General features: G+C 41.3%; 2 protein-coding genes across 2 annotated transcripts; one reads left to right on the top strand and one right to left on the bottom strand.

The window, feature by feature from the left end:
• Positions 1 to 76: 76 nt before the first annotated feature.
• Positions 77 to 14459, bottom strand: inpp4aa (inositol polyphosphate-4-phosphatase type I Aa). Its single transcript, XM_079562746.1, has 24 exons — positions 14315 to 14459; positions 11564 to 11798; positions 11410 to 11454; positions 9382 to 9500; positions 8956 to 9072; positions 7860 to 7939; positions 7670 to 7787; positions 7465 to 7555; positions 7222 to 7369; positions 6808 to 6938; positions 5996 to 6100; positions 5812 to 5920; positions 5328 to 5348; positions 5064 to 5250; positions 3723 to 4013; positions 3500 to 3647; positions 3378 to 3410; positions 3100 to 3272; positions 2885 to 3008; positions 1898 to 2165; positions 1594 to 1691; positions 1417 to 1529; positions 1198 to 1352; positions 77 to 1125 (listed from the first exon to the last, which is right to left on the bottom strand). The coding sequence occupies exons 2-24, from the start codon at positions 11661 to 11663 to the stop codon at positions 993 to 995; spliced, it is 2907 nt and encodes a 968-aa protein (XP_079418872.1). The 5' UTR covers positions 11664 to 11798; positions 14315 to 14459; the 3' UTR covers positions 77 to 992.
• Positions 14460 to 15245: 786 nt separating this feature from the next.
• Positions 15246 to 24147, top strand: slc9a2 (solute carrier family 9 member 2). The gene is made up of 13 exons (XM_079563309.1): positions 15246 to 15540; positions 15622 to 15836; positions 15916 to 16164; positions 17664 to 17914; positions 17998 to 18215; positions 20303 to 20502; positions 20586 to 20675; positions 20747 to 20817; positions 21439 to 21606; positions 21686 to 21785; positions 22261 to 22377; positions 22464 to 22551; positions 23614 to 24147. Exons 1-13 carry the CDS (start codon positions 15276 to 15278, stop codon positions 24021 to 24023), a joined length of 2442 nt encoding a protein of 813 aa, XP_079419435.1. The 5' UTR covers positions 15246 to 15275; the 3' UTR covers positions 24024 to 24147.
• The last annotated feature ends 142 nt before the right edge of the window (positions 24148 to 24289 follow it).

Here is a 24289-nt window from a genome sequence, read left to right as displayed (position 1 = left end):
AAAGGAAATATTTAAAATCAATAAAGAAATGACCATGAACAAAGAGTCTTACAGCTGTCTTTGGTGAAAGAACCACATCTTAATTTACTGAACGTGTGTGGAAATATAATACTGTAGCACTGAATGTGTATAATTTTCAGTCACATAATCATTCTCTCATAACTTCAGACCAGCATAAGTATGACTAGACATCTTCTAACTGTTGTAAATGTTTTGTAAACTGTGCTTATTGCAAGACACTTTGGAAATGCATGACAAATTATATGACATCAAACTGAAATAGTTAAAAGAAACCCACAAGCTTTGTATTCAACAGCGAATAACAGGGATGTTTAGGTCCAGATAATTTTACTGCATGACAAACTTGTACACTTTTGTCTAAGTTAAAGCTACATTGGGCAAAAGATGTTTCATGCCATATCTTAGTTTCAAATGTCTGAATACCAAAACCAATACAAGGACGCATTGTGTTGCCGACACAGTTGCTTTCGTTTGTCTAAACACAAATACCAAATCATTGTTGTATTTACACTAAGCCCTACTTAGAAACTCTACTAAATAAAATAAAAGATTTGAACTAGTTTATCAGTTCATAAACCATTTGTGCAGAAATCACTTGGCATTGTCCCCGAGCTCCACTATTGGATTTTCAGTTTTCTTTGTCGTGCTTTGACATCTTTAGATACACTCAGTCCCTTCTTGTTTGATCTGAAATGCACTATGCAGTATGACTGTGGTGTCATTAAAAGTACAGCTGTCAGCACTGTTGACCCACATTACCACTGACACTGACAGTAAGCTGCAAGTATTTTTTAACATGTAAATATTCTACTGTTTAGATCAGGGGCAACTGCTACAAAAGAGCATACTGTACTCTGGCACTTAGACTATGTGACTAAGCACAAGGGGGTATAGTTGTAGGCGCTTTTCTTTGTGTATTTTCTTAATTTTCACAGAAGTCTTTTGGTTTTCTTCCAGTTAGAGAAGTCCACTTAGGTTTCAACTTTCCCATATGTCCCCTCTGGAGGGCGATATTGTTTAGGGAAAGCCTTGAGTTGTAGGGAATTAAAAGCGTATTTGCGACATCCCACATTCTTCATGGTATTTTCTCTTCTGCATCCCTCACTGTGAACAGGGAAACGGTGATTACAAAAACAAGCAAAAAAACAAACATTGCTTTCAAATTTGTTTGCTGACCTGCGCATACAGTCCAAGGCCTGGTAGAAAACCTGTGGGGCCAGTCCGTGCTCCTGCTCCAAGATTTGACACTGCTCCAGAGTGGCCGACATGGCTGTCCGGTCCTTGGCGCTCTTACAGCTGGTGAAGCGTATTCCATTCAGCCGACGACAAGCCTGTGACCAAACATTTTATTAAGGGGGGGCTGTTTTCTGTTACAAAAATGTCCATCTGGTTTACCTCGGCCGCCTGCCACAAAATCTCCACATTTTTGTTTTTCTTGGCTTTGATGTTCAGGCTCAGCTGTTTGAGCAGCTCAGGCAGGCTGGTGGTGCTGCGGGAGCGAGGGAGGCCTGAAGAGAGCAATGTGTAAACAACCCCACGAAATAATGGACATTTCAATGAACATATACTCACAGTCCTGAGGCAAAACTTCTTTGAACTGATCATAATAAGAGCTAAGGCGTGTCATACTTTCTATATTGATCACTTCTTGCAAAGTAGTGTCACCAAACCTAGAAAATGTACACAATAGGCAAAAGTGTAATACATTATACATACATTATACATAAATACCTATTTAGCTTCACATTTGTTTGACTAAATGAGATAGATGGAAGCTTATTTAAAACACAAAGGGGACAAACTGTCATTTTATATTATTAATTAGTTGTAATGTTATACCTAAGGGATAAAAGAGCTTTTTGCCTATGGAACTTACTTCTCTGCCAGGGTCTGCTGTTCATTGATGCCCACATTAAACAGGACTGGCTGAACACGCAGCAACATCCCGTTCTGGATCTCCCGGGGCAACGACTCAAACATGGCCGCCGGAAGAGCCACACGTACATTGAAGCCGTTTCTGTTTCCTGTGATCACTGGCAACATGTCCGGCCCAAAACCTGAAGTGGCCTGTGTAACTTTAAAGGTGACATTTCTCAAGTCCATGACTCCAACGCTCATATCCTCCAACATAGCCAGCTCCTCCCCTGTATAAAAGGCATTCTGAGTCAGTGTGAAAATGTGACAGTCTTATTAAGTTCATAGGGCTGATTTATTCAAGGCGTTCCTGTTTAGTAGAAGAGTTCATTTGCAAAGGCAGATATGTCCGTTTTTAACGTTTTTCAGAATCGTTTTGGATATTTGTTACATACTCTACAGATGACCCTTGTGAAACTGAAGTAGTATAAATTTAATTAAGAACAAGTGACTTTATATTTTCACGGCACTGAAACAGACCGGTAATGAAAAACACTAGTATGTAAAGAGTAATGTTCAAGCATATGTTCAGAGGGAGCTTGTTTCAAGACAAAAATCAGCAGATTCCAAAACAAAAAAACCTAAGTCTCAGTCTCTTATGGTTCTGAAATTATAAGCAAACTTAAAATGGGCTATGTAAAATAGATCTGTGGTGTGCAAACTTGTGACAGATTTTCATTGCGGTGCTTCTTTGCTTCCCTGTGGCCTAGGAAGTTGCAAAGGAACATGCAATGCAAAACAATATACATGGCCATTGCCCATTTTATCAGCTGATATTGTAAAATACCCAAATATCGGCCCAATAAATCAACCTCTATTGAACAGCAATACAATGGATGGCCTAGAACTTAGATTTTCATGGTTTCAGTCTACATCTTGAACATTCAATGCCTCTGGGTGATTCCAAATTTCAGTTTTATGTATAACACAAAATGAGTCTTTCTGTTACCGTATGTACTAAGAAGGCCTTCATATTGCACCAACAAGCCGATGGTATGGAGCTGCCGGAGAAATCCAGAGTCACACAGGCTCGTCCGCAGCTTCAGGGCAAATCCACATATGAGAGCAGTCAGCTGCAACAGGAACAAAAAATGTTACAAATTGAGTGAAGCAAATATGCCAGGAGGCTGACGATATTTCAGAAGCAATGATGATGGGACTAACTGTCTGGCAGAAGACCACATCGCGGCGGTACTGCACGGTGAGACTCAGCGCGATAGTTGGGGCGCTGTCCTGCATCAGGAGAAACACCATGGCTTTCTTTGCCTTGTCGCTCATGAGGGTCACGCAGTCTGACAGCGTAGTAAGGAGCGGATACAAGATCTCACCCCACTCAGCTACAAATAGTAATAAAAACATTTTTTTTTTAAAAGGAGGAGAGTCACTTTTGATTTTATTGCTAGAAATGTGTGCAAACTTATTAATATAGGACATTCTCTTACCTGGGGATGTCTTTTCAATCTCTGGGCTATTGTCTGGAAAAACATGTACAAAAATACAAAAATGTATACTTTCACTTTGAGTTGTACTGATGACAGTGACAAGAAACTAAAAAGGAGCAGACCTTTCTTTGTGGAGCCTGGTTCATCAGTTGCAAGAAGGAAAACATCTTCAGAACTGCTGTCACTTTGAAGTTGGTCTCTTTGAAGGAGACTTTCCACTCTCTGGACCACACACTCTAGACTTTTATCAACGTTTAACCAAATGTTTTCCTGCATATAAATATGATGCCATTATTTAGAAACTCCCCCCCCCTTCCCAAAAGAGCCGTAATCAACTCTACTCACCCACTCTTCCTCGTGTGCATCAGTTTGCATCGACATCCTCTTACTCCGGTCACCGCCGTCTGGAGGAGCGATTTGTCGCGAAGGTGAGATGGTGCTGCGGGATGGAGAGGTGGGGTGGCGGGATGGGGAGCGAGATGGGGACCGTGATGATGGGGACCGTGATGATGGGGACAGGGAGGAGGCGGAGGGCGAAGGGGTGCTGTGATGGGTCGATTCGGGGCGAGCGGCAGCCAGTGCCAAAATGGCTGCGGACAGGAGTTTGGAGTCACACACTGTCACCAGCTGATGTGTCTGGAACAGGACAGGAAAGAGCAGAGTCAATATACAATTTATTTTGTTTCTTTCTACCCCCTCCCTCAAGAGTAGTTGTAGGTTATTGAGAAAGCAGTCGCTGACAATAAATAGACAATGTTAACAAAACTATACATTTTACTCCAACAATATAGATCAATATAGCTTTTCCTTTCAAATTAGTGTTCACTTTCTTTTTAACCTCTTGACCCTCGCCTTAACCTTAACTCAAGCACATTTGTCAATTTTTTTTACCTTAAAAACTTCTTGAAAAAGAAGTCAAAATAGCGACAAAAGCGAGAGGCAAATGAGGATGAAAACATAGCAAAAAAAGCATTAAAAAACGCAATAAGTGACAAAAAAGGCGATGAAAAAGTGATGAAAAAGTGATGAAAAAGTGATGAAAAAGCAACAAAAAAAACCGCAACAAAACAACGCGAGGAAAAATCATTTTGTAGGTCTTAGCTTTCAAATGAGCTACTGCTAAAGGCTGCAAGCTCCAGTCGAGAAGCTTTTAGATTTGGGTAAAGCTAAAGTGGAGAAAAGGCAGGGGTTAAGAGATTGAATTTGAAACAGTTCCAAGTACCCCCGTGCTAAGTCCTCTTGTACTTAGCACAGGGGTTAGAATAAAAAAAAAAAAAGAGCTAAGTGGAACTTTTTAAAATTAAATGCATTACTTTCTGATTGCAAATGGGCGAAGGATGTGACATAAGCAGATGTATGGCCTCAAATTTAAATCTCGTTGCATCTTTCGGCATCATTGGCATGTTACAACAAAAAACAACTTCTAAGTCATAAGGACTTTGGAAGAATCCTCATAGAATCCTTAAAATATGTATGTAAAAAAATATATACGTTTATGAATAATAAATCTATGAATAATTCTTATCACTGGTATTTTCTCATTAAGCTAAAAATAATTGAGTTGACCTTTATTTAGCCAGGACAGTCCCACTGAGATTCAGAGTCTGGCCCCAAATTGTTCTAAATCTATGTCCTTTCAATACCTCATTTTGAAAAGGTTTTGTCAGGCAATATACATAATGTTACCTTCTCCTTAAGGATGGCCAAGGTTCTCTCCATTGCATTCGCCGAACGCTCTTTTGCCGCACGGGACAGACGCTCTACGTAATAACAGACTTGTGTCTTCAGGGTGTTAATCTGACCAATCAGCTCTTTGGCCTTTACAACATCCTGCTGTTGATAAGTCATTCCCTTTGAGGCAGAGCTGGAAGGGCTTTAAACATACCAGAACAGAAATAGATCAGTAACATGTGTGGCATTAATAAGGTAACCATTATCCACCTGACTTACCTACTATCTTCTGCATAGGTACTGGTGAGAAAACAGATGAAAAGGACACGTGAGGCTTTTGTGTTATACATATATTGCGTTTTTCAGGTGAATGAATGAGGGAGCATGTGCATTTGAAGTTTTTAGTTGTGGTCGAGACTACACTGCTGATTCACAATTGATTGATTAATTGATTGATTGTTTAATTGATTGATTGATCATTAGGCTGCACAGAGCACCTTTTGCACAAATCTCTGCTGTTAAAATATACTGGTGGGCCTTTCTTTTAAATTCCACGACTAGAAAAAACTAGTTGTTAAGTATTATTAAGATATTAATAAGAATTAGTAATTAATAGTCTATGAATAAACCTAACCTAACCTTAACTCTAACCCTAAAGAGATCACTAATGCTGCTTATTAATACCATATTAATACTTAATAAGCACCCCTTAATGTACAGCGATACCAAAACTATAGGGTCTCATAATAAAGGGTCTACCTACTGTTTTCTGGCATCATCAAGTTTTTGCACCATTTTCCTGAGTCCAGAGCCTTTAAAACCCTGATGATGTGCGGCAGGAGCTCCAATAGTCACTACATCATATGTTCGATCTGTATAAATCCAAATTAACTTCATTTAAAACACTTAACACACAGTGCCATGTGTTACTGTAGAAAAATACATACCATAGCCCGACTCGCCTTGAACTCTCATCCTCTGAATGTGAAGGTTGGTGGGAATGAACTCTAACTTCCTCTCAGCTTTGAGGGTACTGGACTTAAATGAAGGCCCTAGAAAAGACAGAACAAGGGAGGGGAAAGTTCTAACATTGATTATTGTTAAATGGACTGATGCTCAGTCTGTATTGTTTGTGTAGGCTGTCCTCTGGGTTGCTTAACAGGGTGTGGCAGATACCCACATAACAATGAAAGCTGAAAGTAGTTTTTGGAGTAAACAAACATCCAGTAAAATGACAAGGTGAAATCTGTGCAAAGGCGACAGCTTGCAACTTAACTTCAGTTTCTTTATAGAAAGCCTACATGTTGAAAGGAAAACCATCCACTACAGCCAGTTCAGATGACGACTTTAACAACCCTTTTCTATGAAGTTTCTCTAAATCAGTGGTTCTCAACCTGGGGGTCGGGACCCCCAAGGGGGTGCTACTTTACCAGAGTGCCATTATTTGATCATAGTTTGATGAATTTTATTTCAGCCGTTTTTTTCTTTGTTTTTTAAAAATTATGTAGGCTAATGTTCTGATTTTTCACGGTAAAACCCGGGCAGGGGGTCATGAACGCCTATACCAGTTATAATGGGGGTCGCGGCTCCAAAAGGTTGAGAACCACTGCTCTAAATTATGGCATACGTTTAATAAATTAACCGCAATAAATCTGAAGCCCATTAAACACACATTTATATTGAATGATATTTTGATATAACAATCATTGTGTCACGACTCAGTCATCATATTTGTGCCTTGACCTTCTAAGTGGCTCACCCTTGTATTCGTGGAGGTCACTGATGGTCTCCTGATAAGTGAGGATGATCGTCTGGTACTGAGTGATGATCTGCCGCCGGAGGTTCTCCCAGCACGGAGAAAGTTCACCAAGCTCCTCCAGCTCACACACTCTGCAGCACAAGTACACAGTGTAGTGTTTCAGGACGTCATTTGTATCTGCACACTGTGCACACACTGTGAGCCACAAGCATAATGCAGCACTAAGCATATGGCTACAGCATTTCAAAGGGAGCAAAGTTATTAACACCACATCTTTCAAAATGCAGTACTATACAGACAAGATCTCACATAGTACAAGTGCATAATCACTCCGCTGAAAAGGCTTTAATGATAGAACTAATTATAGTTATTAATAGTTGCTGTTTTGTTAATTAGGACTATTGTTTTCATCACCTGACAGCGTCCTCCTCCAGTAGGAGCTTGACAAACTGTCGAGGGATGTGCAGCGAGAGCACGCTCTCAGCCATCTGCTCCAAGATGCGAAGGTGGTTTCCATCCGTTGTAGGGAAGCGGTACGTTCGTGACATGACGCCTCCAAACACTGAAACAGAGCAGGCGTACGCAACAGCTGAATTCACGGTGACCAAGGCCACAAACCACTCATTTATAGTATGCCTTTAATGTGAATGTTTTTACCAGCTTTCAGGAGCGGATCCTTACAAACAGATGATGACTTAGACTTAATGCCCATGGATTCTGTCAGGCTCTCATCAACGGGGAGGACCATCTGAAATAGTTAAAATGTGATTGTCCTATTTGTCTCAAACTCCACACACAACTAAATTTATAGACCAATAAATAAATAATAAATTAAAAACAATTTCCACAGGTCAGTTTTTACCCTGCCGTTAACTGTGTCGCCCCTCTGCAGGCGGGGCCCAGGAGCCCTCTGCTCCCTCTTCTCTTCGATCTGCCAGGCGATCACAGTGATGTTGCCCACGCGCTCGTTCTCTGCTGACCTGATGCAAAGTGACATGGTTAAACGGGATGTGGTCAGCAGTGTAGTGTGTGCGTGAGCGGCGTGTCAGTACCTCAGAGTCAAGTGCAGCCTGTGGTGTTTGTCCTGAAGCAGCTCCTTCACAGGGAACATGGCTGAACCCAACATGTACATCTGTAGTGCAAACATGTCAAAGTGAAAGGTCTGTCTGCACTTTTTAAAAGGATATCCTGATATCTCACATCATCTTGCTGGAGAAAAGGGTTATAAAGCTATCATCTGTAATGGGTTGCCTTAGAATTGACATTTGGCTTCGTGAGCTCATCTGATTGGTTGCTCCTCCAGTAGTTTACTTTAAAGGGATGGATGATGGATAGATGGAAGTTGTCAATTTTTTTCTCGCTACTGCCACCTCAGGCCTTACGCGTAATTGCAATTTCTATATTAAGCTCGTGTGTACTTCGGGCAAAAACAACTTTTTGAGTGACAGTGCAGGATTTTAGAGGCCGTTGTGGTGAATAGGTCTGGGCTCATTCTACACATTAGGACATTACTGGAGCAAGTAGGGGGAGGAAAATACTTAATTTAAAAAATTTTTAAACTCTGTCTCGTCCCTTTAATGACAAGTCTAACACTTCCCTATTAGAAGGCATAAGGCCCAACCTTAAACCAGAAATAATGAGCTGAAACTCAAATACAAGTATGTTCATTAAAGCATTAATACCTTTTTTATCCTGTTCAAACAGTGACATTTTTAGTTTGGGTCCAAACCTGTTTCTAGCTCTCACAATCCCTCCTGCACATCCAAATTGTTCAAGGAAATTAATGATATGCTTTGAGCAGTGGCAAAGTGAAGCAGACGGGACCACCCCCCAAATAAATGGCACGGATTTCGATTCTACTTTTATCTTCCATCGCTCAATACAAATGTAGGTGAAAACAATGAGACAACAAAAAGCCCAGGTACCCCAGCTTGAATATAACTTGTGTGCAAACATTTTTAGGAAAACTGACTAAATCAGCTGCATCAAATCATGCTGTTTTTTTGTGTCTGTTTAGTCGACATCTCTGTGACATGAAATCTATAAATGTAAAAGAGCAAATCTGTTCATGAATGCCACATCAATAACCAGCTCATACAAATGTTATATTTATGGAAGATTAATGTTGAGGCAGTAGTTGCGGCTCACCGTCCCCTGTGTTCGGTCCTTCACATCGTAGACAGACAGTTTGATCTGCGTTTGCTGATTGATCATGGAGTCCTGGAAGAATGCTGTACTACTGAGGAATATCGGGTTACTTGTGCCCTGAAAAACCAAGAAACATTGACCTTGACATGTGAGATTTTTTTTCTACAATTGAAAAGAAAAAAACGTCAATCATGTGGTAGTAACAGCTCGTTGTTAGAGGTTTGAACTATGTAGGTATGGAGTCTATCTTGTCACTGTGACGACAACAGTGATTATTTTACTAAGGATTGTACATTTATGTGTTTTCCAATATTTCCACTGGACATTTAGTAAACGGAAATGTGGCATCTCTTTAAGATGTGTATACATAAAGCTTTCAAGTGTGATTCTTGTGATTGGTGGGTGAAATGTAGCAAAAAGACCGACCTCAATGATTTCCGTTTGTGCGTGCTTGGTCCAGAAAGCCTGTGGAGGAGTGGTGCAGCTTACTGCCACAAAGCTGGTGGGCTTACGGTCCACAGCGGGAGTAACCAGTTCACTGCAGGCTGCGCCACATTAAAGACACAGCAGACATTAACGCAGGCAGGATGGCAGGATTGAACAGCAGGATTCTCACTAATCTGGAGATGTAATGCTCACTTTCTACGACATTTACATGCAGTTGTTTCCTACAGAACAACAATGAACATAAATGTTGACAATGTTGCTGCATTTCAAAGTCTTTTTCTGAACCTTTACGTCAGATTTAAAATGTTAAAATAAGTCTAAATGTAATAAAACCATTGTGTTAGAAGGTAATGTCTGTAAGATTTCAAATAAACACATTTGTTTTGACAATTGTAATGTTGATTCATTCATGATCACAAAACGTTTCTATATTATGTAAAACTCGCTCACATTTACATTTTTTGTTTCACTTTGGGCCAAGTCCAGCTTTAAAAATGACTCTTTCCTACTTTTACAATCCCAGCACCTGTTCCCAATCAGGTTAATTAAAGCTCAGTGACTGAATTCTGGAGGTTCTTAGCTTTCAAACGATGAATGACATGTTTCGACCTATTCGACCCTCAGTTACAGTGTTGGGGAAGTTTCTAGGTAATATATTGTATATTTGTAGTTACAGCTTTAAAAATGTAATATGTTTGTATCATATGACTGTTTCAAAAATGAATTAGACTGAGTTAAACTAACTTCAGTTGCTTTTGAGTTAAATATAAACTGAAAATAGTAATAACGCCACCGAGCAAAAATGCAGTCAAAGATTTATTTTTCCTTTCCTCTTTCCCCCATTCTATGATATTTTGTTTTAATGGCGTTAGCTACTGTACATGCAACTGTAGATCTTATACACAAGTGTCCAACTTGATCTGGTGCTACACTTAATTTAGACAATACAAACCATTTAAATGGGTTTAAAAATGTAAAAATTATGTATTTTCCTCCCTCTACATGTTCCAGCCTTGTCCTATGTGTAGAATGAGCCCAAGCCTGTTCACCACAACTGCCTCTAAAACCCTGCACTGTCACTCAGAAAGTTGTTAATTTGGGTCCGAAGTGCCGTCATGCATGAGCTTAAAGGGGGGTATTATGCAAAATCGATTTTTTCAAGCTTTACATCCTGTTATTATGTCATTCCCTCATTAAAAACATGCCTGAAGTGTTGCCTTGGCACATTCACGTATTTTTGAGTAATCTGTAAAAACTCTGATGGCGGCCATTTTAGGGATAGGTTTGCCTGAGTCCTCCTAGGAACGCCCCCACCTCCTGGAGACGCCTCCGAGCTTTCGTCACCAGCCGAGTAACCAACCACTGCCCCTCAGCAGAGCCCCCTCCCCACTGATGCCACAGACAGCATGTGGAGGGGGCGTGTCGGAAAGGGTCAGAGGTTCTTAAAGAGACAGAGGCCTATTTCAAGACATTTGCTACAGCCATTTTGAGAGAGCAATTTTATACAAGGCAGTTATTCTAATTTACTGCATCTACAGACCAACAGAAGGTTTCGTCATCATTGCCGTGTGCTATAGACTGGTGCTATGTGATTGAAAGCATAATACCCCCTCTTTAACAAAGAAGCTGCGGTTACGTGTAAGACCTGAGGGGGCAGTAGTGAGCATAAAATGACCAACGTGCATCTAATCTTAAGTAATTTATTATATTCCTTAGTTACTGAAAAAGTAATTTAGTTTTGTAACTCATCACTTTTGTAATACATTACTCCATCATTGTTCAGCTGTAGTGCCTTTTTGAACCACTCAAAGCACATCCTACAAACATTACCTTTAATTTAGCAACACCCTATAAATCTGTTATCTTTTCCTCTTGCTCGGTTTGCTTTTAGCCACTTCATACCCAAATTTGCTTTATTTATGTTACATTTTACAAAAACATAAAGATTCTGAAGTGAAGCACAAAGAAAACTAAGATTAAGTAAGTGATATATATTCCTGAACCTACCCAGGCTAAACTCCAGCACGGGCTCGTCCGGGTCCTGACTGCCTCCTGTACAAACAGAACAAAAGACAAATGCGTTCTTTTCATGTCTATCATCATCATCATCACCATCACCAGTGCATTTCACAGGTTTCCATGGCGCCGGTTACTAGGTTACCTGCGAGGGCCAGTCCCATCATCTCGGCCGACAGATCAAACGTGTTGGCCCTGTAGACTGACCAGGGCCGGTGACGTGGGCTGCGCTCCTTGCCTGACATGATAACAGCACGTCAGGGGGCGGGCTCTGTGGGACGGGACGGGGGAAACAGCTGGTCCAAAACACTTTCTTCTCTCCCGCTCCTCAAAAACACACTTTGTTCTTTTGTTGCCAAGACGTGTTTCTCATGATTAATCTGCAGAGAAAATATAAAAAAATATAATTACTCACTGTCTCCCGGGGGGCTTTGAGACAGCGGTTGAAATTAACATACAGGAAGAAGCTTGAGAGGAATCCATGTAAAATGTCTGACGCCGAGCTCTTACTCATTTAACTGTGGTTAATATAAGCAGCGGCATTTTCACTGTGACTTGAAAGTGTGACTTTTCACACAGATGTTGGAGATCAAGCTGTCTCTGCACATCACTTCCTGGTGCAACTGTATCTTTGTACTATAGGTTGCATTTTAGAGGAGATTTAGACACAATGAAAGAGGGATTTAAACCAGCCTCTGTTATAGCCTAAATAATAAACAGTAGGCGTCTCTAAACTCCTTAAACTGAGAACTGGCTTTAGCTCTCCAGCCCTTTCCAAAGCCTTTCTACTTTTCTTCATGAGATTAATAAGTGAAATTGTTGATGCATTTCTCTCTTTGTGCACCAAAAGATTGAGAACCCACTGAACACAGTCTGTAATCTACATTTAGGTAAATAGTACAAATAAAGTGGAGGAAGTTCATCCATATTTTAATTCAGTTTGAAATATCTTTTTGCTTAAATATTCATGAGATGTTTTCTTTAACTCAAAGGTTTTCTTCTCTCTCTCGTTTGTAACAATCACAGCTTCCCCTTGAGGATCAATAATGTATTTCTGATTCTGAAGTACAATACACAAGTAACAGGAGAATGCTACAGCCGGTGGAAAGATGACTAACCTGATGAGAAAGCTGCATAAGGTCGCCCCGAGAGGTAAATGCTACATTTGTCGCGGCGTGTCAAACTCAGTGAGCATTTCCTCTTTCAAACATGTACATATTCCACAAATAGTCACTACCAAACCAACACCCGAGACCTCTGCAGAGTTCTGTGCTGAACATTTCATACAACAAAAAGAAAACAGCAGGCATTCATGCGCGTGGATGTCTCCAATGACTGTCTATTTTTACACATGTGACAGTTTGACGTCACATGAAAATACACGCTCATAGTGACACAGTGCACCCAGCCACTGAAATACCGGTCCATCTGTTTTTTATAAAGCATTGATGCTTTGCTAGACTTATGTGACCGTGAAAGGGAGAGGTTCTTATAAAGGCAGAGGGGGGTCCGGTAGGAAACTAATGAAAGCCATGGGGATCATCGTCTGTGTAATGTGTTTGACAACCATCACTCCCTGCATGAAATCCGACATCATCAGCAGCAGCACCAGTCTGAAATATCATTCACTTTCTCTGAAACGTTGGTGGAGTTGGGTGCACAATAAGCACTTCCTAATTTTTAATCTATATTTACCTATTTTACTAGCCCTCCATGTTATGCATACAATCTTGCTGTTCTAGTTTGCAATGTATGTATGTATGCAATGTAAAAAATAAAGCACAGTGACCCAACCTATTTTGAAGTTATACCTTTATTGCCTTACTGATAGGGTTTTGGTCATTCTCATGCATTGTTACCATATGAAGTAAATTGTTAATAATAGTTATTGTTTACTGGGACATTAAAGTGGCCGATGGGTCTATAGGAGATGATTGTAGCAGTGACCCAGTTATTGGCTGCTGGCTGCATACAGCTGCCCTCTGCAGATGCTGTCAGCAGCAGCTGTACTACAGGGCTTATAGAGATGTCGAACTGTCTCTGACTCACCCCCAGTGTGTGTGTTTTTTGTTCATTTTGCTCTGTCATGACTATCCGACTGTTTTTTTCTGTCTCTTTTCCGATGTCCTTTTGTTACCCTGATGGTCAGCTCATTTTCCTTGGTGTTTATAGATGTACAAATCTCCCAAGCAAAGGGTGTAAATAGTGTATTATAAATTGTTAGCAGAAGCTCACAGAAAGGTGGATCAAAATAGAACATGACACAGGTTCACTGACCGAACCGACCCAAACTAAGAGCAGAGAAACCTTTGACATACCGCACACGCAGTAAACAACAAACCTTTCCAAGTGGCCAACTATAGTGTGACCATCACTCAATGAGGCCTTTTCTGTCATGGGACCGTGAGAGCCTACTTCCTAAGCATCATATCCGGGATTAGACGTCATAGAAATGCAACATATTCCTTATAATCTGAGAGCCTTTTAGTGCCCAGCGTGAAGGGTGTTAACCGACCTGTCAATGCAGCGGGTGTCTGTGAATAAAGATAAGTCTATTTATAGCAGGACGGACAAATAACCGGACAATTATTGCATCTCGGTGAAGAAAGGCGGTTTCTTTCCTTAACTCACAATAACAAATGTTGCGTCATGGTGCGCTGCTCACGGAATGATGCGCGTGATACAGGACTGAGCTAAAATACACCTGCAGTTCAACACTGATGCTACAACACCCCATGAATCCATACAAATGGCCCATTCAGATCCAGTATCGAGGTGGGTGTCGGGGTTTATTTACAACGGGCTACGCGAATAAACGGACTAAAACGTAAATTATGAAAGGACCCCTTTGGTGGGCGACACGTGTGATAATGTGATGAATGAAATACAAACATACCTCTTGCTGAAACTGCAAAATGTCTGGGTAAATTTCTGTGCATCTTGCTCGCGTTCACGACGGTCTCCGCAATCAAGACTCGCCCAGACTCCACATCGAGACGTAATGCCTCCTCCTGCGGCGCGTCTGCTCCCCAGGAGAGGGCGCCAGCGCTGCATGGTTAAACGCCACCGCTGTTCGACGTGTTACTGTTGAACTTTTTAGTTATTATTAATGCGTAGACATAATAAAACAACATGACCACACCGATAGCTTCCATTGCCGTGCTATTTGTCATGCTTTTAAACTTTTTTTTTACTTAAAGGCTTGGTAAAGTATTTCGCCTACTTGGAAATTTAGAAACTGGGATCAGATCGGTCGTACTGTATCCATTAAACTTATCAGTATCAGTATCAGTGATCTGACATTTGAATAAAGTGTTGAGCTTTGTTTTCTGTTGATGATCCTAAACAAAAGTGTAATAGGACAACTCTCTTCTGATCTTTTTTAGAGTGGCCTTACAGGCTACAGACTGCGAACCCGTGTTTAGTTTGAAATATGAAACGACATTGTGTTTTTCAAGGCTTTGTCACCGAAACTAAAGTTTGGTCTTTGATTGAGCCACAGAAAAAAACGCCCTTTTTAATGGTTCGGGATAACACCCAATCAGAGGCGCCCGGGACCGCGCCTTGCACCTATCGGGACTCGCAGAAGGGCCGCAGATTCAGGCCACAGGTGTGAGCCGTAGGTTTGTGTGTGCAGTGCAACGGGAGGCGCAGCGCTCAGGAACTTTCTTCATCTGGATATACTATGGGATTTTATGAAGTGGTCTTTTAGCCATGCTGTTTTTTTACCATTGATCACTCTCTACATTTTACTAAGGCTATGCAGGCCTATTTTTAACAGTAACCTTGACAAAACCTGGATACCTGTTCTCCCTCCACTACTTTTCTCCCATTGACCTTGTTATTTATCCGGACTAATGGATGTCAAGTCATTCGGGCATTTACTTTTCATTTGTTCTGCTTTATGTATTTTGTGTCAAATTCCTGGTGCCCATGGAGAGGTGCCTCCCAAACCAACCGGCGGCGTTACAATCCTACCACCGATTAAACCGAATGACGGGCCCCAGGCTTATCCAGATGCAGAAAAGGCCAATTTACCAGTGTTTACAATGGACTACCCAAGGATACAAGTTCCCTTTGAAGTTACTTTGTGGATCCTCTTAGCTTCATTTGCAAAGATTGGTGAGCACTTTTGGATTTGATGCTTTTTTTTTCTCTCCCCGCATTAAATGTCAAATTCTATAACTTGAGATCTTTTTCCAGGTTTCCATGTGTATCATAAGATCACAGTTTGGGTGCCGGAGTCCTGCCTGCTCATCAGCATCGGCCTCATTGTTGGAGCCATCATGCACTCGGTAAAAGAAGAACCTCCTGCAGTTCTCACCACTAATGTCTTCTTCCTCTACATGCTCCCTCCTATTGTGCTGGATTCAGGATACTTCATGCCCACCAGGCCTTTCTTCGAGAACATCGGTACGGTACGTTTCTCCCAAAGCCCTCAAACACTTGTTATCACGCCATTACTTTGTCTGACAGTCTGCTCTTCATGCTTCCCAGGTGCTGTGGTTTGCAGTGGTTGGCACTCTCTGGAACAGCATTGGCATAGGCATGTCTCTCTTCGCTATTTGCCAGATTGAGGCGTTTGGCGTCCAAGACATCAACCTACAAGAGAACCTGCTCTTTGCCACCATCATCTCGGCGGTGGACCCAGTAGCTGTTCTGAATGTGTTCGAGGATATTTCCGTGAACGAGCAGCTTTACATTGTGGTGTTTGGGGAGTGCCTCTTTAATGATGCCGTCACTGTGGTGAGTAGAGCTTCCCTAAACAAGACCCCGGCCCTGAAATACAAACGTGCTAATGGTTCTTGTGCATGAGGACTCACTTGGCCTTTCTCTTTGTTGTCAAAACACACAGAGTAAAGAGCAATGGTCTGATCTCTATCTCTGTGGGTATCGTGCTAACATACTGTATGTTGGAACGAAAGCTGATTTGAATTATTATTTGACAGGTGTTTTCTTTGCTTAACATCTTTTGTTTCTCGGGCTGACCTGTCTCAATTACAAAAAAGGACATTTTTCCCTCAGTGATCAATCTCAAATCCAGATTGTATCTTATTATTACTAATGCTTTCACTAATGTGGTTTAAAACATGAATGCTTTCCAATTCACTTCCATTTATCACTTCCATCCTACATGGCCATAGTTTTTATTTTGATTAAAATTCAAAACCATCTAAAAATGTGTAGAATGTTTTTGTCCACAAACTATAGGGAACAGTGTTACAGCTACTGCCTATTAGTCGTCACTGTTTTGTCTCTTCTATGGAAATTGTTTTTGTTTTAGGTTCAGATAAGCTTCAGCAGCAGTTTCTGTATTTGTGAGTGCCCACGCATGCTATTATGTGTATCTTATTTGCGGTGTTTTATTTGGAAGTGGAAGTAGAGGCATGTTGACATCTGTTGAACAAACGGTCCCTGAGTTTGCCCTCATGCTGCTGAACCAGTTTTCCTCTCGACTGTTTCGTTTGCCTGAAGGGGAGGAGTGAGCTGCATGTGCATTAGTGCCTCAGACTGGGGCCGCTACTCAGATTTCCCTCCATTCTCTATTGCGCCTGTGTCCAAACACCCTCCTGCATTTAACCAGTCTTAGCTTTGCTGCGATGATGCTTTTGTCTCAGACACAGTAGCAGAGCTGGGCAGGTAAAGTGAAGACAAACATTTACCCACGACGAGACGTGGAGTCTTCCTGCTCATTGTAGTGCAGTACACAGTTTTAACAGGAAATTATGTCTCACGTTTTCCTGCAGTGTAAATTGATAAGGGCCTTTATACAGTATTTGCATTGCCTTATCTGAATTACAGTATTCAGTGTACAGTATTTGTGGCTGGGTTGGTAAAAGTCCTCGCCAATTTGTCATGTACCAAAGTCATTGCTATTTTGTTTCGTACCAAAATGGACACTTCTTGGTACTAAATCTATTTATGGAATTTATGGAATTTACATTATAAAACTCAAATACAATATCCTGCACAAATAGAAACCCAGTCCATCCTGTGGTCAGTTTGGGGGCTGTAACTACAAAACGTTCAAGGCAAAGTAGCGCCTCATAAATTGCATGAAAGGCCAGGTCGGCACGGTGATAAGACTCATCTGCTCACTGCTTTTGGTGAGTCACTCTGTTTGTTAGAGCAGAGTGAATATTTTAAGGCTTGTCGAACACAATGATTTCAACATGACACTCGACCTCACAATGAGTTGCCACCTTGTCCCAAAACACATCATGCATGTGTTTGTGTTTCTGCAGGTGTTGTACAACATGTTCAACTTTGTGGCGGACATGCCGGTGGTGGAGCCCATGGACGTCTTCCTGGGAGTGGCGCGTTTCTTTGTGGTGGGCCTCGGCGGCATGGCCTTTGGGATCCTGTTCGGTTTCGTCTCGGCCTTTACCACGAGATTCACCTCTAAAGTCAGGGAGATCGAGCCGCTCTTCATCTTTATGTACAGCTACCTGGCCTACCTGGTGGCCGAGCTGTTTGCCATTTCATCTATCATGGCGTAAGTACCCCCCACTCCCACACTTTCTTAGTTGGTAAAAAATATTATTTACTTATAGACGTATTTCTGTGTTTTCTTTGCAGCATTGTGACTTGCGCCCTGACCATGAAATACTATGTGGAGGAAAACGTCTCCCAGCGCTCCTGCACCACCATCCGCCATGTTGTGAAGATGCTCGGATCCATCTCGGAGACCCTCATCTTCTTCTTCCTGGGTGTGGTTACCTTGACGACTGAGCACGAGTGGAACTGGGGCTACATCCTGTTCACGCTCCTCTTTGCCTTTGTCTGGAGGGGCCTGGGTAAGGACAGACTTCCCTATAACTTCAATAACAAAGAATGTGTTTACATGCTAACAGGTGAGGGCAGGTGGCTGCAACTTTTCGGAGCCAAATTCTGCCATTCTTACTTGTAAAGGGCAGCAAAGTATACAGTAGCTCTTGGGAATCTTGGTTGTCTGCAGTGAACAGTGATGAATTAGGTGATATACATGGGGAAAGAAGGCTAATAAGATACGGTAGCTCATATTAAAGGAATAGGCCACCGTTTTTACATACTGAGATATGTTCTTACTTTAGCTTTGACGAGTTCTTTAGGACCTGTCTGGTCTTCACCCGTGCCTTCAGTCACGTAAACACAGCGCAGACGCCGTTAGCATTTAGCCTCTCCCTCTCTCCACTATAGCTCCAAAACAGGTCAAGATAGAAGCTACCAAGCTCTTCCACGTTTTCCCTATTTAAATATGGTTACGTGAAGTGTTACACTACAAAGTATAATACACAAAATTAAACAATGTGGATTTTCTAAGCGGATAAAAGGGGGAACTATATTGTAAGGCGTAATAATACCAGGAGTAGTTTGGCATCCGCACAGTAAAGTGAAGATTACTGCGCAGTAAAGTGAAGATTACTGCGTGGATTTCGAACTACTCCTGGTATTATTATGCCTTACAATATAGTTCCCCCTTTTATCCGCTTAGAAAATCCACATTGTTTAATTTTGTGTATTATACTTTGTAGTGTAACACTTCACGTAACCATATTTAAATAGGGAAAACGTGGAAGAGCTTGGTAGCTTCTATCTTGACCTGTTTTGGAGCTATAGTGGAGAGAGGGAGAGGCTAAATGCTAACGCCGTCTGCGCTGTGTTTATGTGATTGAAGGCACGGGTGAAGACCAGACAGGTCCTAAAGAACTCGTCAAAGCTAAGGTAAGAACATATCTCAGTATGTAAAAACGGTGGCCTATTCCTTTAAGCCTTAACACAAGGCACATGGTGATAGTTTATAACGATAAGTTCACTGCCTGACAAAAACAAAAGAACTCCGCCTTGTTATGTTTTGATCTGGGGTTGCTGCAATTGCTCAGGTCTATTTTAGCAACACCATGTGCCTAAAGAATGAGATCATCCTGAATGACCAGGTTATTCTATCAATGTATTTATTCTTCCTTGATGGCACGGGCATATTCCAAGATGACAAAGCCAGGATTCCTCGGGCTCACTCGAAAGGGTGGCTTGGGGAGCATGAGATGTCATTTTCACACATGGATCGGCCGTCACAGAGTCTAGATATTAGATATTAGCCCCATTGAGAGTCTTTGGGAATTGGTGGAGAAAGCTTTGCAAAGTGGTCACACTCTCCCATCATCAATACAAGATCTTAGTGATAAATGAATGCATCGCTGGATCTTTGGGCATTGCAGAATATTATTCAGGCAGTGTATGATTGATTTGTTTACCGTGCCTTTTTACACTGAGGGCTGTAATCGCTTGTACATACAACAACATATATTTCAGAGAGAAATAAGCAGAGAGCGCGTCTTTGGAACATACACTTTTACGCAAGTGCTCTTCTAGGATCCAGGTACACAAATTCAATGTTTGAAGAAGAAAACGATCCGAGGCACTCTGACTTGAATATATTTATTCAAGTCAGAGTGCCTCGGATCGCTGACACTCGCTGGCACTCTGACTTGAATATATTTTTTCAAGTCGGAGTGCCTCGGATCGCTTTCTTCTTTAAACAACATATATTCATTTAGTTTTAGTCTTTGGTCAGATAATTCTCTTCAGTTTTTTAGTCTAGGTTTAGTCGACTAAAATTGCATGTAAATTTAGTCAACTAAATTTAAAAACAAATTTAGTCAACTTTACATTTATAATATTTATTATAATCATATTTAATCAAGGTTCTCTGCTTTACGGAGCTTTTCCCACATGAACAAAGCTCAGAGCTGTTTCTTTGACAGTGAATGTGAATGATCTGAGGCTCTTTCAACTCAATGAAAATATCTGCGCATTTTAGTCATGGTTTCAGTCTCATAAACTTGTAGTTTAGTTTTAGTCAATGAAATTACACTGGTTTGGTCATTAATAATTCTTGCCTTAGGTGTGCTGGTCCTGACCCAGATCATCAACCCTTTCCGGACCATCCCGTTCAACCTGAAGGATCAGTTTGGTTTGGCTTACGGTGGTCTGCGCGGCGCCATCTCTTTCGCTTTGGCCTTCACTCTGCCGGACAACATCGGCCGCAAGCAGCTCTTCATCACAGCCACCATCGCCATCATCCTCTTCACTGTTTTTCTCCAGGTAAGAACCTTAACACGGGTCAATGCTAAATGCTTTGACTTGTTACCAGCCATCAGTCTTAATAATATGTCTGTCGCCTACAGGGAATCAGTATACGACCTCTGATTGAGTTTATAAACGTTCGAAGGACAAACCGCGATCTTGAAACTATCAATGTAGAAGTCCACCGTAGGGTAAGATGATTATAACAGTTGTTTATGTGGACGAAGATTGTGTTTTTAAACTGTCCCTTTCCTTTCCACAGCTCATGGAGCACACCATTGCCGGCATCGAGGACCTTTGTGGGCAGTGGAGCCACTTCTACTGGAAAGACAAGTAAGAGCAACAAACTACAACTACAGTTTCAAACTCTAATTGACACCGATATCAAATTCAATAGTATAGTACACAAATGTAATATTACCGTGCATTGATATGGTAGTCCTGTAGTGAACTCCTGTAATGTCCTTTACCCTTTGCTAGTAAAAAATATAATTGTATAGAGACGTTTAAACATAAAATCATTTTAAACAGAATCTCAAGTAGTTTTTTATTTTAATTATAGTCCTGCTACTTTAAAAAATATCTATTCTCGGTCTAACTTTGCAAAGACCAAGTATTGACACAATTGAAAAAAAGTATTGAGTTAACCTACGAGTTGAAAACACCTTTTTTCAGTGAAACTCAAAGAGAGGACGACTCTCTGTGGCTATTGTTTGCCTATTGTTCTCGGAAGGGCACTGTGGGAATGCTGAACACCTACAGTCTGGTGTCGGGTTGCATTTCCTCGTCTGTGTTGAAATCTTTCAAATTAAACCCTAGATCCAGTGCTTTATTATTGTAAATAACCCACGGTTTTATGTGTATTTATGTTTTTTGGTCTGTGTTGATCTGTTGTTTTATTAATTTGGTAAATGCCTTTAATGTGACAGGCTTGTTTTGTTTCTGTAATCCCAGGTTTTTAAAATTCAACAATCGAATCCTACGAAGAATCCTGATCCGGGACAGCCGCGCTGAGTCCAGCATTGTGGCTTTATATAAGAAACTTGAGCTGCAAAACGCTATGGAGATTCTGGACAATGTAGCCGGAGACATCAGCGCTGCTCCATCCATTGTCTCTCTGTAGTAAGTCTTTCTCAGTTCTACTACACTGTCTTGATTTAGGTTGCGTGACCAGACTTTAATATTGTGTTCTCTTTTACAGTGAAGAAAAGAAAAATCCCAAACCAAAGACCTTCATGGCCAGTGATCTCAGAAACATGCATGACATCCTGTCCAAGAATATGTACAACATCAGACAAAGGGTAAGACAAACATTTATAGATTATTTTACCACTTTTAGGAAGGATGGACCATTTATAGAAGTTACTACGATTACTGTATATAAACCATGTTGTATCCACCATATTGTCTCTATAAACCTGTTTATGTAGCGACCAAGCCCTGAAACTCAATGTTTTGCATAACTTTTCACAACCGTCCAGTACTATTCCACATGACATCAGGCGCTTTACTTGGATGTTTTGACAAATAGAGAGCATGCGCTTCTGTTCTGAAGTAGCCTAATGGTCTAACAATGTTAAAAGCTCTTGTTCAGTCATCAACACCACCCAGTTCTCCACAAACCGTACCTTTGGCAAACATGTCAGATAAGCTGCGGTTAGGGTTTGTAATTTATTTTTCCTTGGTCAAAAACGTTGTAGTTACTGTATGCATGGTGAAATGTCACAGATTTTGCTCCCGAGTCTTGATGTGTTGCTTATAAGTATTTTTCTACAGACTGTGGCATTCACACGTAAACATGCTCTGCCTAATGACCAACACACCAAAGAAATCCTCATACGACGCCATGCCAGTATCCGCCGCAGCCTCCGACCGGGAAGCTTTCAGACCTCTGTAAGCCACTCTTTATATTAAAAACTGTCACAGATCACCACACCCTAAAATAATAATAATGCTGTATTTTTCTGTTTACAATAAAGTCGGTGGCAAAATCACAGAAGTACTTCTCTTTACCTGCTGGACAGAATTTGGACTCCAGGTTTCCTCCCCGGAGGCTGAACCGAGAGGGTAGGAAATTCAGTAACCCTAGATTTATTCTGGTACCACATGTTTAATATAATATTATATTTTATATTTATTAACGATTGGTTGCACCTAATGCGACGGGTAGATTAGTGATTTCACTTTGTTTCTGGTTGAGGTTTTCGGCCATTTTGCTCTCAAAGTTGTGGGGAAAGGTTTTGTCCGCAGTGTCTTTCCACTTAACCCATTATAGGCCAAGTGACTATCTTTGGTAATTTCCACACACTTAACATATGGCTCCCTGCTGCACATCAGTATAAGGTAAAGTAGCATGTAGTCTTCACTCAGCCAATCAGAAGAGATCACCCTATATCACAGATCCCACTACTATCCCACTACTACTATTTGACCAATCAGCAGAGACCGGTCGGGCTCTAAACTTCCTGTTTTCTCTGAAGTCTGAAAAAGATCAAAGTCTGGCTGAATTCATGGTGCATTTCTTTACATAACTTGAAAAGTAACCATGGCAAGTTGATGAAACTCACACATTTTATTGGTGAATAATTGTGCTAAGTGATGATATATGTGTTGGTTTTGGAGGATGAAGTGAAATGAGTGAAATTACAGCATGAAAAAGGCAGGAACCTAAAGTTAATTAGTTTTGTCCATATTTGGACATGGCCATTGCATCTATTATTCATACTTACAGTATTTTCTTGTCAAAAGAACCAATAAACCTTAAGATTATGTTTTTGTGTTGCCAAAGGTTATTTTTAGTAAAAATAAATTCAGGCAAACAATATTGGAGGTGACTGACCCCGCCCACTGCATGTAAAGCACAATCACATTACAAAAGCTCTTGCCTATGACAGGTGTGATCATTCAAACATCAAAATCACAAAACGCAACCTGAATACCAGCACCCCCGAGACCTGAAAATACTTTGTATATTTTATATATAAACCTTTGTATTTTTTGTTGTGTTTTTTATCCCTAAAAGGGCAATGAACCAAATATGGTAACTTCGCTCACATTGATTTTTTGCATGATAATGAAAAATTTAGAAAAATGTTGCAACTTTGTGTAAAATTACTCTTTCCATTGTAGATGATCAGGAAACGATGTCCGAGGTGGCCTATCCCGCAGCGGGTCGGCGGTCCCGGTTCAGTGAGCCCAGGCGCCCCTCTTCCTCCAGAGCCATGATGCCCCTGCGCAGACTGGACACGCTGAAAGAGGCCACTTCAGTCGACGTGCTGAATGAGAACAAGGGGAACAGTGGAAGGGCAGGTACAAGCTCATCCTCCAGCGGCTCCCGAGTGCCTGTTCCGCGCCAGCATCGCTCTCCCACAAGAGCTGATGACGACGACGGGCATTCGGATAACGTCATAAATGTGCACCATGAAGCAGAGGACGATCAGCAGCCCGCGTCTCCTCCCCCGGCCTGGGCTGTTGAACCCAGGGACAACACCACCAGAAACCCCCTCCTTAGACGACCACAGTGGAACCCAAAGACCTAAACCCGTCGTGAGTCTTTCAACACCACTATAAACCAATGAACCTATGCACTATAGCGAAGAAATCCATCTTCATAAGGTTTTAGCTGATTCCACTATGACCAAGCGGAATTGATTTAAACTTACTGTGAACTTTTCTCCGTCTGCTCCTGTAAATAATTTTCATTATGACTGAAGTATGTCTGAGATTTTACAGTCTTGTGCAATTTGTTTATTTATCAGTTGGGTTGGTGTGCGTATTTTTTTAATAGTTTGTGGGGCCAATTGTT

This window comes from Gobius niger (assembly GCF_951799975.1).
Source record: "Gobius niger genome assembly, chromosome: 9".
Taxonomy (NCBI): domain Eukaryota; kingdom Metazoa; phylum Chordata; class Actinopteri; order Gobiiformes; family Gobiidae; genus Gobius; species Gobius niger.
This window is presented reverse-complemented; position numbering and strand designations above follow the sequence as displayed.

What these genes read in the sequence shown, in the direction of transcription:
- slc9a2 (XM_079563309.1), top strand. Translation starts at nt 15,276, where the DNA reads ATGGATGTCAAGTCATTCGGGCATTTACTTTTCATTTGTTCTGCTTTA. An exon ending in TTAATGATGCCGTCACTGTG is followed by an intron (nt 16,165 to 17,663) that starts GTGAGTAGAGCT and finishes GTGTTTCTGCAG; the next exon opens with GTGTTGTACAACATGTTCAA. An exon ending in CTTTGTCTGGAGGGGCCTGG is followed by an intron (nt 18,216 to 20,302) that starts GTAAGGACAGAC and finishes TTCTTGCCTTAG; the next exon opens with GTGTGCTGGTCCTGACCCAG.
- inpp4aa (XM_079562746.1), bottom strand. Translation starts at nt 11,663, where the DNA reads ATGTCAGGCAAGGAGCGCAGCCCACGTCACCGGCCCTGGTCAGTCTAC. An exon ending in CACAAACGGAAATCATTGAG is followed by an intron (nt 9,073 to 9,381) that starts GTCGGTCTTTTT and finishes TTGGTTTTTCAG; the next exon opens with GGCACAAGTAACCCGATATT. An exon ending in ATGCACACGAGGAAGAGTGG is followed by an intron (nt 3,648 to 3,722) that starts GTGAGTAGAGTT and finishes ATTTATATGCAG; the next exon opens with GAAAACATTTGGTTAAACGT.